Genomic DNA, 16,258 nt, shown 5'->3' with positions numbered 1-16,258 from the left:
CCCACTGAGCCACCCAGGAACCCCTGCACAAGAATTTTAAGAAGAGCCAAATTACAGTGACAAATGCAGTGTCCCCACTTACACCTTGGTTTAGGGGCACCTGGCTGGCTCAGTCGGTGAAGCATCCGGAAGCATCCCGACTCTTGATTTCAGCTCCGGTCAGGATCTCAGTGTGGGATTCTCAAGCTCTCCCCTCCCTCTACCTCACTCTCTCTCTCACCCCCTCTCCTAAAAAGAAAATTCTTATTTTTAACAAAAACAAAAACTTCTCCACTATTAATACTCTCAGACTTCAGCCTAAATATATACAGTGAAGAAATTTATTTTCTAGCCATTATACAAAGAAAGTACATTATCATTTTGAAAAGCAAGTGAGAATCTTCACTGCATGGTCAGTGCTTCCAGGCCGCGGACTGAAACTGATGCCCATAAGTGAGCCTCCCGCCTCCTGCTGGCACCTAAGAACCACGACGAACACAGGCAGCGTCACTATCCCCGCGGGATCCACGTGTGATTCCCTGTTCATGGGACCGTGCCTCCAGGCCACCACTGAGAGCGAAGCAGGCTGACAAAAGTCCCCCACCGAATCCCCGCGCACTGCGGGAATGAGTTCCATAAAAATTTCTTCCTTAACCCTTCATGAAGATTAGCTAAATCTTTTTAAATAGGGCGTGCAAATAAGGAATTTTAGAGTCCACACTGGGGAGGGGCGGGTAAGGCAGAACCGGGATCCTGAGTACCAAAGCAGAGGGACACAAAAGCCAACAGGAGGCAGGCTGACTAACGTCACCTACGATGACCACTGTTCACAGGAAGGGAGGGAAGCGTGCTCCTCTCCCCGGCCCCGTGTTCCCAAGATCATCAGGTAGGACGCTTCCGAGCGCTGGGTTAGAAACTTGGCCAGTTTCCATGAAAAGCTGTACTCTAAGAACACCGCTCTAGAACACACCCGATGGCCTGCAAAGCCGATGACCCACGATCACCGTCCATTCCGCAGGCCTGCCTGCTGCTCTCCCCTCTTTACCTTCTAAATTGATCAGGAATGTCCCTTTGCGCTCAATGACATCTGTCGTTGTTGATCGTGGCTCCTGAGACAGTAAAGTCGTCTGGGAAGCCATCATGAGTTCATTCAGCTGAGACGTGCTGGAAGTCTCCTCCGCTTGTAGCATCTGGGAATAAGCATGCTGAAGTTACTGTCTGAATGTTGACCGCAAACTGAGGTTAGAAGAATTAATGCTGCAAATTCTTGTGTTCACCGAGTGACCCTTTAGTGCCATTATCTCCTAAGCTAACACTATTAAATCAGTTCGAATGAAAAGTCTTTTTTTTTTTTAAATTTTAGAGTGCATGAGCGGGGGGAGGGACAGAGGGAGAGAGAAACTCCTGCAGATTTCCTGATGAGCAGGGGCCTGATGTGAGGCTCGATCCCATGACCCTGAGATCACAACCCGAGCCAATGTCAAGAGTCGGCTGCTTAACCGACTGAGCCACCCAGGCGCCCCTGGAATGAAAGGTTTTAATTTAAAATGTCCAGGCAATAGTATGTGCTCTGTAATATACTTTATGCCGGGTACTTCACTATGCCAGATGCTAAATGTCCATTATTGCTAATTATCATGGTGTTTCTCATGCCATTTTCCAAATGAGGACACCTGCTCTGAGGAGTTAAGCACTCACGGTTCTCAAGCAGTGAGTGCTGGAGGTGCACTTCCAGCCCCGGTCTGTGGGCCTCCGAGCCCGGACTGCTTTCTCCCTAACAGGCGTGTTAAGATACGATCTGAACAGACCTGCTCTAGCAACACACACCAGTGGTGCCAACGGACTAAAGCACAGAGCTGTTCTCAAGTACAATAAAGTGGAATGTCTGATAAGCACTTTCACACTTCTCACTGTAACTCTGCTCTTCAAAATGAGTTGGTTGGTTTTTTTTTTTTTTTAAAGGAATGTGTATATTAAATCAAGGGGTTCCTGAGTGGCTTAGTCAGTTAAGTGGCTGACTCTTGATTTTAGTTCAGGTCAGGATCCTTAGGGGCCATGGGATCGAGTCCTGCATTGGGCTTTGCGCTGAGTGTGGAGCCTGCTTGAGATTCTCTTTCTCCCCCTTGGCCTGTCTCCCTCTGCTTGCACATTATCTCAAAAATTTTTAAAAACTCAAGAAAAAAAACAGGAGAAATTAATCTGGTTTTAACAAATTCATGTAACTGGTAAATCATAGATCCAGGACTCCATCTGACAGCTATTTAGTGTAGTTGCTAAGAAAAATCCATTATTTTTTAAAATCCCAAAGGATTTTTTCCAATATAAATGACTGAAACAAGCTGTCATTTTATTTAAAACTCATTACTCAGAATTAATGAAGTGAAAAGATACATGACATGTAGGAGAAAAGCCCAGAACTACGCTGCGTAGCCGTAGCTAGGTCACAGTTTCAATGCTCTTCTTTGCTCATAAAATAAAGGAGTCAAGCCTCCCAATTACACGTTTTTTTTTTTTAAAGATTATTTAGAGGGTGCACACAGAAGAGAGGCAGAGCGAGAAGGAGAGAGAGACTCTCCTACTGTGCTGAGCGCGATGCCGGGCTCCGTCCTGCGACGGAGAGCGTAACGGACCTGAGCCGAAATCAAGAGTTGAATGCCGAACCACTTGAGCCACCCAGGGGCTTCCCAACATAGAGATTTCAAAGTGCAAGTATCTTACTGAAATCATCTGCTGGCTGATCAATAATCTACAGACTGCGTCATGATCTCAGAGTCCTGGGATCGAGTCCCGCATCGGGCTCTCTGCTCAGCGGAGAGCCTGCTTCCCTCTCTCTCTCTCTGCCTGCCTCTCCATCTACTTGTGATTTCTCTCTGTCAAATAAATAAATAAAATCTTTTTAAAAAAAAATAAAAAATAAAAAAAATTAAAAAATAATCTACAGACTGCGAGCCTCAAATCTTAATTACATTATGAAAAATTTAACCTGAGCTTACCGACCAAATGAGATGGTCATTTTTAGAGAACTATGATAGCAGTAAAACTTTAAAAAATATATTCATTGTCAATTCTCTTCTCCAGCATTACAAGTAGAAAAAAATCAGGGCACCTGGATGGCTCAGTTGGTTCAGCATCTCCGTCTGCTCAGGTCATGATCTCAGGGTCTTGGGATCGAGTCCCGCAGAGGGTTCCTAGCTCAGCAGGGAGCTGCCTCCTCCCTCTGTCTGCCACTCCCCCTGCTCTCTCTCTCCCTCTGACAAAAAAATTCTTTTAAAAAAAGAAAGATATTTTAAAAATTTAAAAATAAAGTAGAGAAAAATCTCGAGTCAGTATGTTAAGCCACAAGCCAATGTGGCCACTGAACCACTAATAATTGCAGGAAGAAAGTCTTGATGGTGCTTTTGGAGATAAAAATAGGATGAATGGGGCGCCTGGGTGGCTCAGTGGGTTGAGCCGCTGCCTTCGGCTCAGGTCATGATCTCAGGGTCCTGGGATCAAGTCCCTCATCGGGCTCTCTGCTCAGCGGGGAGCCTGCTTCCTCCTCTTTCTCTCTCTGCCTGCCTCTCTGCCTGCTTGTGATCTCTCTCTGTTAAATATATAAATAAAATCTTACAAAAAAAAAATAGGATGAATGCTTTGAGATGACATGATCATTTGCTGCAGCAAATGAATTTTCTTCAAATCTCCTGAGAAAAAGATGGAAGTCTTTTTTTTAGATTTGTTTCGAACCTGGTCCAGGTGGACAAAATTCTCAGAAAACTAGACACTTAACAAAAACCCCTCAATTTTTGTGTATTGTAATAACAATGTCATCAGTTTCTGTCACTTACCTAATTAGCCCCGAGGATTTGCATTTCAAACATGACTCTGTTGCATCTTACCTGTCCCAACTTAGAAAGGATGTAGCGACAGAGTACGTGCTTCAGAGAAGGGAAAGGAAGCACAGAGGAGGAGGAAACAAAGACTCCGTGATAAAACCAGTATTACAAGATCTCTAAACTAAAAAAATGTTCCTTATACCGAGATTTTTTTTTTTTTTTAAAAAAAGGACCCTCAGGACCCTGAGGTCATATACAGAGATTTTTAAAAGCCAGATTTCAGGTGAAGCTCTAGGATACTGACATCACTTCCAAAGAGACAAACTGCTACTCACCTCTATGATCTCAAAAAGCAGCCCAGGCTCGATGACAAGGGTAACCTTGTACTCGGCTGCGTTTTTACCAGGGATGCTCCCAAGAAAGGAGTCTCTCATGGCACAGGTGCTCTCTATGGCTTCCTCTAACCCAGGCTTCTTCCAGATAGAGCTTGTTCTAATCCAGCCAGTACGAAAAACACTCTTGGGTTCTTTAAAAAAAAGAAAAAAAGAAATAAAAGTAATTTACATATATTGCACACTGTATAGAAAACACTAACCATTATTTGCTATTCATGGGAAGTAAGAATTGGCATTTATGGTAAATATTATGGAGCCATTCTAAATGCTTACCAAACATTTATATGCACATTTTGAAATATAAACAAAGGATAAAGTATTATAGTAAGATCCCAAGGGAAAAAAGGATGCCTAGAAGAAAATAAAATGGGAAAAAACAGCCCAATATTGACAGTAGCTGCCTTTGGATAGTTAGGTTATGGGTGACTTTTCCTCCTCTTTCTAAAAATTTCTATAGTTCCTAATTTTCTATAAGCTTAATACAAACCAAGGAAAAGACTATTATAAAAATATTCACGAAAAGGCACTATCCCTGGTTTCAATAAAACCTAACTCATATCAGACACTGACAAGTTACTTAAGAAACACGGATTCTGCGGGAGAGTCCAGCTCTCCTGCATTTCAGAAGGCGCTTCCAGGTGCCTCCGGCAGCTCTGCAATCCGTCCTGCCGCGCTCCGAACTAGTGCAGACACAACGGAAGGGCCCAGACGTGTGCTGCCTCAAAGCGCTCAGTGCGGGCGAGAAAGTGCCCCTTGCACGCAGGGGAAGTCGGAGGTGGCAGTCCTCGTGCAGGGTCTTTCTCGAGGGCGCATCAGGCCTCCTTACCTTTGGCGTAGGGGATGTGCTGGAATACTTCTTCAGCCAAGTGAGGAAGAATGGGAGCCACAGAACGAACCACGACGTCCAGAATTTCGGCTAATGCGGTCTGGCAAGAGCGCCGTTTGGGGTCGTCCGCGTTTTCGCAGTAGAGCCTGAAGGGGAACCGTGTGTGCTCAGCGGGGACAACACTGTCTACACAGGGAGCGCCGAGGCCGCTGCGCCCACTGTTCCCACCGGGGCCAGTCCCGTGGCTCGGGCCATCGTCTGACATAAGATGTTCGGTCACGTAACTGTACCGCTAAGCCCCCTCCTCCACTCTCCCCTCCGAGCCTCTCCCGGCAGCGCTGCCACAGCCAGGGCGTGCGCGGCAGCTGAGGGTACCCCTCCGTCCACGTCAGCGGCGTGAGCAGAGGACGGGGTTACGGTCCCCGCGCGTCAGGTCCTTGTGGCGCTCACGGGCTGCGGGGACACCTCCCATCGGCCTCGCTGCCATCAGCGCAGACCGAGTGCCAGGCCTTCCTCTAAAAGCACATCACATCGCTGATCCTACCTGACGGCCGTATGGCACCAGGCGCCTGCGTCTGTCCCCTCCTCAAAATGCACAAGCTCCTGAGAACAGGAACTGCATCCGTCACCTGGTACTGGCACCCATTCCTCACCGAGCACTCACTGTCTCAATCGCATCGCAAAGCGCATCCCTTATGTTCCTTAAATTCTCTGCTCATAATCCCGGGAGGTATGTCTTATCACTTGACTCAAGAACCCAACGTCCTAACTGCACGGCGCCGCCCATCGTGCTCACCTCTGTACACCCACTTGCCAAGGAGACGCTGGAGAAGTATCGGAATACTTCAGTGTTCAGTCATACGTACCGGTCCTTGACTATGCTGAAATAAAAGCTCGAAAGCTCTCTGGTATAAAATGCTCGTAACAGTCGAACAACTTTTCCAAAATCATACTGTTTGTATGAATCAGTAATCTAGGGAACAAAAGCCAAAATAAATTTGGAAGTTACAGTAAACCAATGAAAATGCAAGTCATCATGAGCAAAAATATGTACCTTTTCACAAAATATGTTTCAATAATTGTTTTCTTAAAGATTTTATTTACTTATTTGTCAGAGAGAGACACAGCAAGAGAGGAAACACAAGCAGGGGGAGTGGGAGAGGGAGAAGCAGGCTTCCCGCCAAGCAAGGAGCCTGATTCGGCGCTTGATCCCAGGACCCTGGGACCATGACCTGGGCTGAAGGCATACACTTAACTGACTGAGTCACCCAGGCGCCCCACAAAATATGTTTCAAAGGCAGAAAAATACGAAACAGAAGATACACAAGAGTGACAGGATCTTTCAAACATTGCTGGCTATCAAATTCAACCATTGTCAGAAAAAACTGAATATTCCACTCTGGAAACTAGAAAAGAACACTCATCAAAGGAAGGGATGAGGTTTAAAGTCATAAACCACACCATTTTAAAAGAGCAAAGTGTGCAAGTTACTAATGTTCCCTCATTTATGCCTATGAAGTAAAATTGGGCAAAAATCTGCAGGTATGTCTCTGACTTAATGGTACATGGAAGCCTCTACATTTCCAATTTTTGAGCAAACACACATTATATGTTTTATATATAAATGAAAAAATATCTTAGAAAACACACAGGAATAGTCGTTTTAGTTATTTCTATACTTTGAGGGGTACATCTGTAGATCAGATATAGGTCTACTTTACTCCCTCCTGCTAGAGAACGACATAAAGCTGATCTTGAGAGGAAAATGTGGTCTTAGGGGAAGGCAGGGCCTACATTTCCACCAGGTACTGTGAGTCTTTTGAAAAACCAGGAAAGAAATCCTACGACTTCATTCCTATAGTCAACCTCAGAATGTGTGGCATTTATCAAGTGTAACTGTTCTCAGTGCTACGATTACTATTTCTAGTAAGGTCTGTTCGCCCGCACACAACTCCAGTTTCAACACTCAGCAGTACTGATATTTCTATTCTCCAGGAACTTATTAATTCACACTCACCTTGTTTGCTAAATCCTGCAGTAAGTGCAGCATGTACTGGTCTATGACATACATGTCGTTAACGGGAACGGAATCCGTTTCTGGGTTGAAGCCAGCGACGTTTCCCAGAAGAAAGCGGAGTGTATTCCTGAGCTATTGATGTTGAGAAAAAACACGCAGTCAAAAAATACATGCGGCCTTCCATTCTTACTGAAAAGTTATTTTATTTTTCTATAATTTTTATACAACTCATGTTACTTTCTTAATAGGATATTTCTTAAGAAAATAACTTTCCTAAATGAGACTACAAATGCAAAAAAGAGAGACTCATTGCAACAGCAGAATTACAGAAGGAACCCCTGGACTCTACACATGAATACTGATTTCTCATTTTATTTCTTTACAACCTTATAAAGGCAAATCACCGTTCAGTGGCCTGGTTTACTCATCCCTATAGGTAAGAATGTTATTTTCACCTGCTTTCCAGGCAAGAATAAGGATCAATGGAATAAATGTGAAAGGTCACTGAGCACATGGAAAGTATATAAAATAGTGTAATTTCGTATTACCCTGTATTTTATAAAATATAATAGGCAGTCTATAAAATTTTTGTGTTACACTATTAATATTTTTAAACAAATAAACACAGGATATTTTTAAGTGCTCACGTGTAAAAACTCATTCTTGCTGTTTTGTGATACCAAACAAAATGTCCTTCATTTTAAAAATACGTGATTTAGCCAACCTTTTATTCAGACATAGGAAGAACAACTCGGACCTTGCTAATATCGTCTCTGGCAGCGTTAAGTGCAGACGGACTAATGGTCACTTCGGTGAAGACGTTGGACTCGGCTACCCACCAGCGGAGGACATCAGCCCCGTACGGAGGCTCCTTGTTTGGATCCTTTCGGGGGAGGAAAAAGACGCGTCAACATATAAATGGCTTTCAACTCTAATTAGGTGAACAAATGTTTTAGGTATTCCTCCTCAGAAATAGGGGAGCACAACGTGGGCACAGAATATCCCGCCCTGGAATGAGCTAAGGGCCAACAGTCTCGGAATCAGCTGCGTGTGAGCACCCCCGGGGCAACAGAGCGCTTGGCCGTGCCGCTGCGAGCGCAGACGTGGGCGAGTGTCCGCACCCCTCCCTCTACTACAGCCGGGGCGGAGCGGCCCGATGCCTCCATGACGGCAGAGGGGGAACAGGAGGACCTGCTCTTCCCTTCCGGCGCTCCCCGGACACTCCACACACAGAGCCACGATTACTGGACATTAGGAGGGCAGCAAAAAGCCGAAGGAGTAAAATAACAGATGAGTGATTTCTGAAAGCAACTCCAAAATAAACCAGATTATTAGCAACCCCAGATCTGCTGTCCATTAATGACTTGCTTTAAAGTATGTAATTTCTGAGAATATAATAATGAAACAAGAAGTTGCAATCTCATTTGTTTCTTATACCATTTCCATGGAACTGTAAATTTTTGGTTTTTTAAATAAATGTTTACAAATTTTAAAAGTTCTATTAAAAGAAGGGATGGGGCGCCATGGTGGCTCAGTCAGTGAAGCATCCAACTCTTGATTTCGGCTCAGGTCATGATCATGAGACATGAGACAGAGCCCCACGCTGAGCTCCGTGCTCAGTGGGGAGTTTCTCTCTCTCTACTTCCCTCTGCTCTTCCTGCTTGCACACATGCTCTCTCTCTCTCAAATAAATACATCTTAAAAGGGGGGGGGTTGGGTAGCATGGTTCAGAACCTAATTAGAGACTCAGACCTGAAACAAGCCAACAGGGCCTCAATCCCAGTCTTTCCCTTTTTCATTAAAATCATTAAGAGTCTCGATTTACACTAAATTCTACTCCTGAAACTAATGTTACACTACATGTTAGCTAACTAGAATTTAAATAAAAACTTGAGAGAAAAAAAGGTTTAAAACGTGGTAAGGCACCCACTACTGGCAAAAAAGAGTTGCCGATGTTGCTGTTGACGCTGTTGCCGATATTTTTGTTGCTGTTGTTTTACACTGAAATAACTACATCGAGGTTTTGTTGCCAATTTAAAAGTGTTAAAACAAAAAAGCTGTTTTTATTTTTTAAGATTTTATTTATTTATTTGAGACAGAAAGAGAGAGAGAGATCACAAGAGCGGTGGAGGGAGAAGCAGACCCCCCACTGCGCAGCGAGCCGGATATGAGGCTCGATCCCAGGACCCCGGGACCAAGACCCAAGCCGAAGGCAGGTGCTTAATCGACTGAGCCACCCAGGCGCCCCAAAACAAAAAGTTTCAAAGAACCACCTACGTACTTGTCCTCCGTTGATGACCACATCAGGATCAATGACATTCCCAAGAGATTTGGACATCTTTTCTCCCTTTTCTCCAAGGGTAAATCCATGAACCACCACTGTCCTAAGAAGACAAATCAGCCATTACGATAATAAGCACAGCTACCATGAGCTCTTTGGAGATCACTTATAGCTTAAAAAGAGTATCTCATCTTGGAGAAAAAAAAAAATACAGGGTTTTTCCTGACAGATTCTGAACACTTTTCTTGAAAGTCTAATTCTCAGCTGTTTATTTATCATGATTGTGTACAGTAAGCTCTTTACTTAAAAATTTTTTCATGTTTACCTTCACTAAACAAATATTTCCCGTGCATCTATTAGGTATTGATTTTGATCACTAAAACTAACCAAGAAAAAGTATGTCTTAAAAAGAGCAGATTATCATCACAAAATTATTTCAAAAAGACAATTTGCGACAAATACAGCTGTTGTTCTACTGGTGTGAAAAAGCATGTTCTGTAAGAAACAAATATGGAAATTTTTCTGGGATGAGTTTTCATTCTGAACCAACAATAATCTTAAGCTATTTAAGAACCATTCTGAAATCAATGATACGTACCTTAACAGGAATACCCAATCTAATAAATATATCTAATAAATATAATCTAATAAATATAATAAAGTCTAATAAAATTCACTAATGGAATGTTTCAGTCCATTAACCACTTGTGGATATTACAAATATAAGGATATTTGAACTCAGAGTATCTTCAATCAACGTCGAGTAAGTACCCTTCTCTATACTGCTCTGGGTCAAGTCTTCCCATATTTTAAAATCGAGCTCTTCACAGATGTCCCCACTGTTCCAGTAAATGCTGACATTACCTCTTGTGGGAATGACAGGGTATAGTGGTCACAAGACTGCTCTGTATTGTTGTCTCCTTTCTCTCTCTCTCTCTTTTTTACTTCAAACTCTTACTATCTCACGAAACAAGACTGAGCTACTACAGGAGGTGTTTTCGATCCAGACACACCTTGGAGATATGGCACCTTTGGCTCCAGACCACTGCAGTAAAGTAACTCAAACAAATTTTTTGGTTTCCAGTGCACATGTAAGTTCTGTCTACACTATACTGCAGTCTACTGAGTGTAACTGCTTTAGGTCTAAACAAAGAATCTACATACCTTAATTCAGAAATACTTTATTGCTAACTAAAATGCTAACTATTCCCTGAGCTTTCAAAAAGTTGTCATCTTTCTGCTGGGGAAGGCTGGTGGCTGCTGACCATATAGGGCAGAGGGTGCTGCCAGTGGGGGCGACTGCGGCAACTGTTTTTTTATTTTTTTAGATTTTATTTATTTGAGAGAGTGAGCACGAGAGAGAGCACATGCAAGGGAAGGGGTAGAGGAAGTGGCAGAAGCAGGCTCCTTGCTGAACAGGGAGCCCAGCACGGGGCTTGATCCCAGAACACTGGGATCAGGACCTGAGCCAAAGGCTGATGCTTCACCGACTGAGCCCCCCAGACGCCCTGTGGCAATTTCTTAAGACAACGACGAAGTCTGCCACAGTGACTGACTCAGCCTTTCGTGAACAATCTGCCTGCACCATGTGGTACTTGCTAGCACTCTCCCCGGGACAGAACTACGTTCAAACCTGGAGCCAACCCTCTGAAATCCTGCTGCTGCTGCACAAGCTAAGTTAACGTAATATTCTAAATCCTTTGTTGTCGTTCCAACGGTCTCCCTGGAGCGGATTCCGACACCACTTTCTCTGTTCACCCACGAGACGTGGCCCCTCAACCGTGAAAGTCAGACCACGGGCCTGCGCAGTTCCGTCCCATGCACAGGCTCCGCTGTGGTCCTGGCTCTCTCGCTGTTCCCACCACATCCTGTTCCCACCACATCTGCAAGCACTTCCTCCACAGAAGTCCTTCAATTTGTTAAAAAAAAAAAAAAAAAAAAGGCAGGATCCGCAATCAAGCGAGTACCCGGCAGAAGTACTCAGGTGTGGGGACCTGTTCAGCTCAGGTTTAATACTCACTTAAAAGGTGCTTTTTTCCTCATTGCCACACTTGTTAATAAAGAAGACTGAAACCAACCGCCAAGCTGGTCTTTTCCTTCCAAGTACAGATCTGCTCTCTGGTCAGTACCTCAAAAATAAGTATTAAAAAACACAGAAGTCAACTAAAATTGGAAAATGAAAATAAATATGTATCGATGTATTAAAGTAATCACGTGACTTCTCATGTCACGCTATACCTGAGAGGAGACGGAACGAACGCCTTCACTGATGCTGCACAACTGTTTCAGTTGCCCGTTTTTAAGATGGAGACAGGAAATGTTAGAGTATGATCTCCTAACCACAGGCAACTGAAACAGTACCTAAATTGGGCACTGATTAATAATAATTACCAGTATCAATATCTGCAGTTAAATCTTCTAAATGAAAATGAGCATCTAAAAATTCTGTAAGTGAAAACACTCTCTGCGATACTATAATGACGGATACATGTCCTTTATCCGTCTGTCCAAACCTGTAACATGGACAACGGCAGCAGTAACCCATGATGCAGACTGTGGACTCTGGGGGGTTATGATGTGTGCCTGCAGGTTCATGACCTGTTAGCGAACGGGCCGCTCTGCTGGAGGCGTGGACAGTGAGAGAGGCCGACTGTCTGTGGGCGCGACAGGAATGTGGAAAATCTCTGTACCTTCCTCTTAATGTGGCTATAAATCTCAAACTGCTCTCAAAAAATCAAGGCTTTTCAAAAAGATATAGCGAAAGAAAAAAAATGTCAAATTTGTAGGGACATATGTATAAGCAAGCTTGAGAGCTACTTCTGCTTTCAACAATAAACCAGGGTTAATTCAAGAGTTAATAATCTGAGATAAAAAAAACCACCTGGCAAACATTATTAAGTCATTTCAGTCAAGAATCATCAAGGGTGCTTAACCACTAGGTAAAAATTTGGTAAGAAAACAGGTATTTCCAGTCTTAAAAGTATCTCCCTGCAAGATACTTTTTAACACAACAATTTCTATAGTGAGATGGGGTGAGAAGTAACCACAAGAGAAAAAGAGAGAAAACAGGCTGACACCACCTCCAAGGGATCCAAGTTCAACATCACCAGTAAGTCATCATAGAACTTCTGTTAGGACGTACTGAAAAGGACACAGTTATCTCTTCTGTGATATTCCTGCCCCAAATGCATAGTTAAATCTCATCATGAGGGATAAACGCAAAGTGAGGGACCATCTACAAAACAGCCTGTACATTCATGAATGTCAAGGACATGAAAGACAAGAACAGAATGGGACTAAAGGGAGAGGACAACGAAATGCCACCAATGACCCTAGGCTGGCTCAAGCACCCTTTTCATTTTTTTCTTTTCCTATAAAGGACATTACTGGGTGAAAGCTGAATCAGATCTGGAGGGAACAGGATGGAATCAGGGTTAATCTCCTGATTTTGATTTTCATATTGGTTATACAAGAGACTGTTGAGTTTTAGGAAATATACACCAAAATACTTAGGGATAAAAGAGCATCAAGTCTGCAACTTACCCTTAAATGGTACAGGAGAGTGTTTATATACACACACAGGGGGGAAATATATAAAGTAAACGTATTAAAATGCTAACTTTGGAAAATCTAGACGAAGGGTATGTGCTACTTGTTTATTCTGTGACTTTTCAGAGTAAAATGTTTGTTTTTTAAGACTTTATTTATTTATTTAGAGAAAAAGAGTGTGAGTGAGTTGTGGGGAAGAGAAGGAGAGAGAACCTCAAGCAGATTCCCCGCTGGGCACAGAGCCCAATGCACAGAGCCCAATGCAGGGCTCGATCTCACAACCCTGAGATGGTGACCTGAGCTGAAATCAAGAGTCAGATACTTAACCTACTGAGCCACCCAGGCGCCCCAACTTTTTTTTAAGAACATGAGGTCTTTGGGAAAGATGATTTCCATATTTTAAATCTAATTTCACAACTCTAAGAAGCCCCCATAAGACTCTAAGAAGGCTTCAAATAGAATTTTTTTGGTTAAAGGATTGAAAACTACTCCAAAGCTCTTAAGACCTAATGCAAAAATTCTTTCCAGTAAGTTTATACCACATTACATCCCAATAGCAGCGTACAAGAGGAAGGAATGTGCTAATTATTTCTCTGTTTTTAAATCTTTTATCCTTTTTTTTCCTGAATATATCTTTTTTTTAAGTTTTATTTATTTAAATAATCTCTACCACACCAATGTGGGGCTTGAACTTATGACTCCAAGATCAAGAGTTGCATGTTCCTCCAAGACTAAGCCAGCCACACTCCCTACACCTTTTAGTAAAAGAAAAATCAGAACTTTCTTATCGAAGTAGAAATAAACTTGGGAGTTGTAAAACTCCAGGAAGAGTAACAATTACCCACGTGACAAAAAGTTAGTATTTCTATTACAGTAACTTTTTCTCTTAAGAAAATTATAAAAATTCATATTTAGAGGGAATAATAAACTGTTCAGAAAATAAACCTCTAAGATTATTATTTAGGCATGGCAGTAAATAAAGAATAAGCCAATTATTTAAAAAAAAAACTATTAAAGCAAATCAGCAAAAAAACTTGAGTAATCTGTAATTGTAGATTTGTTTAACTTAGCTTAATTGATAAATTTTGAGCAACATTATTGCATTTAAGAAGGCAGGTTTTAGAACCAGCACAAAACCATATTTGTCAAAACTGCTGCTTAACCAATGTAACATTTGAAAATAATTTAAACTAAAAATAACTTGTAAAAATGTTAAAATATAATTATTAATTTTTAAAATTAGGCTTTTTAAAAGTATTTGAGATGTTTTTAAAAGGGTGACCTTTTTAAAAAAGTCATTTGTAAATCTAAGTTGTAAATCTTAGTTTCTCTTTCAAAAAATGATCTTTTTTGGGGCACCTGGGTGGCTCAGTGGGTTAAGCCGCTGCCTTCGGCTCAGGTCATGATCTCAGGGTCCTGGGATTGAGTCCCGCATCGGGCTCTCTGCTCAGCGGGGAGCCTGCTTCCCTCTCTCTCTCTGCCTGCCTCTCCGTCTACTTGTGATTTCTCTCTGTCAAATAAATAAATAAAATCTTTAAAAAAAAAAATGATCTTTTTTCTATTTGCTTCAAGTTATTTCTATTTAAAAAACAAAAACAAAAAACAAAACAGAGGCCCCCATGGGGACTAGTCAAGTAAGCAGCCAACTCTTGGTTTGGCTCAAGTCTTGATCCCAGGGGTCACGGGATGGAGCCCCGGCCCCGCTCCGTGCTCAGTGGAGAGTCCACTTGGGATTCTTTCCTCTTCCTTTCACTCCCCTTCTGTACCTGCAACCCCCAGAATGTTCTCTCTCAAAGAAATATATAAATAAAACCTTAGAGAAAAACCATAAATGAAGTAGAATAAGTATTTTAAAACACCAATTACTTCACTAGGGGAATGGATAAGTTATGGCTTATCCAAACAATAAGATACTACTCAGCACTACAAAGAAATGACCTATAAAGCCAGGAAAAGACACGAAGGAACCACCAATGCATGTTATTAAGTAAAAGAAGCCAATCAGAAAAGCAACATACTCTAGGACTTCAACTATGTAACATTCCAAAAAAGGCACAACTTTGGAGCATGAAAAGGTCAGTGGTTGCCGGGGGTTAGCAGGGAAGAAGGGATGAATGTGGAACAAATTTTTAGTGCAGTGAATCTATTCTGTGTGATACTCTAATGGCGGACACGTCATTATGTATTTGTAAAACCCACGGAACACACAACCCCAGCAGTGAACTCCAACGTAAACGCTGGACTCTGGGTGACAATGATTTGTCAGTGGAGGTCCCTCAACAGTAACAGATGGATGCACCTCTGTAGTATGGGCTGACGGTGGGGGAGACAGAGTGTATGGGATTTCTGTACTTTCCTCTAAAACTGTTCTAAAAAATAAAAGCTGCTTAAAATTTTTGAAAAACATTAATTATTTTAAAATCACTGCAATAATTAATGCCTTTCATAAATGTTAAAAGAATGTTTTTAGAAATAATTCGTTTAAAAATGCCATTCCCTTTCAGAAAGTTCCAGTTTCAGTTTAAGTACTATTGACCTTGAACTCACAATGAAACAGGTACTTGACCTGGTGTTAACATTCATATCTCTTTCACTGCTATAAAACCTGTCAGCGAAAAGTAAAACCAGTTATGTATGCTATAATCACCAAATTCGTCTTGTTAAACATCAATAGGTATTGATGAAGACTGGTAGCTAAATTAAGCTAAAAGTCAAGTTGATTTTATTTTGCAACAGTATAAATCTTTGGGAAATATGCAGACATTGAATCATTTATTAGAATTAATAATACAAGCATTTGAGAATGAAAGTACAATAAAGTTCTCAGCAAACCCTTTCTCCCTCTCCTCTCTTCCTTTTGAGGAAAATCACCTTTCTTTCATGGCTTTTCAAACTATGAATTTACTTAGTTTCTGGGTTCTTTCCCATTTCATTCTTTCTCCCTATTTTTAGCAATTTTTTATTGCAAAAGAACAAAAAAAGCTCAGAACAAAATGGGATAAAATAAAAGCTAATTAATCTAACACTTATTAACTGACCTCATAAGATTTTTGACTGATTGAGGGGAAGAAGAGGAGGAATAGGGCATCTCAGGCAAAGAGAAACAACTACGGTTTAAAATTGGACTTGTGTGTATTATCTTTAAAGGTAGTTTATGTTCTGGAAGCCTTCCATGCAGGTAACACAATACCTGTTTAAATGACAAATCAGTTTTCTTTCTTTGAATTCATTATCTAAATATGACAGAAAATAATGGTCTACTGCTTAGGTACATTTTTACCATGAATTTCATTCAGTGAAGCTGTTCCTTCGTGGCAGTGTGAGGAAGCGTCTGATCCACTCCCCCTTCCCTGCCACCTGCCTCATCCCTGTCTTTAACCTCATAGTGACTTCGAG

General features: G+C 41.9%; 1 protein-coding gene across 1 annotated transcript in view; it reads right to left on the bottom strand.

Annotated features, from left to right (window-relative positions):
- The window catches only part of IARS2 (isoleucyl-tRNA synthetase 2, mitochondrial), a 58,281-nt gene that overhangs the window by 1,054 nt on the left and 40,969 nt on the right, over positions 1–16,258 (bottom strand). Inside the window, exons 15-22 of the mRNA XM_032319167.1 lie at positions 11,334–11,442; positions 9,314–9,416; positions 7,790–7,915; positions 7,033–7,164; positions 5,882–5,988; positions 5,016–5,161; positions 4,130–4,320; positions 1,025–1,169 (exon numbers count right to left, since the gene is read on the bottom strand). Of these exons, the coding sequence (XP_032175058.1) occupies positions 1,025–1,169; positions 4,130–4,320; positions 5,016–5,161; positions 5,882–5,988; positions 7,033–7,164; positions 7,790–7,915; positions 9,314–9,416; positions 11,334–11,442 (1,059 nt within the window). The remainder of the gene's footprint in view (positions 1–1,024; positions 1,170–4,129; positions 4,321–5,015; positions 5,162–5,881; positions 5,989–7,032; positions 7,165–7,789; positions 7,916–9,313; positions 9,417–11,333; positions 11,443–16,258) is intronic.

This window comes from Mustela erminea, chromosome 17 (assembly GCF_009829155.1).
Source record: "Mustela erminea isolate mMusErm1 chromosome 17, mMusErm1.Pri, whole genome shotgun sequence".
In the NCBI taxonomy this organism is placed as follows: Eukaryota; Metazoa; Chordata; class Mammalia; order Carnivora; family Mustelidae; genus Mustela; species Mustela erminea.
Note: the sequence above shows the minus strand (reverse complement) of the source record. Positions and strands in the feature narration are given on the sequence as shown.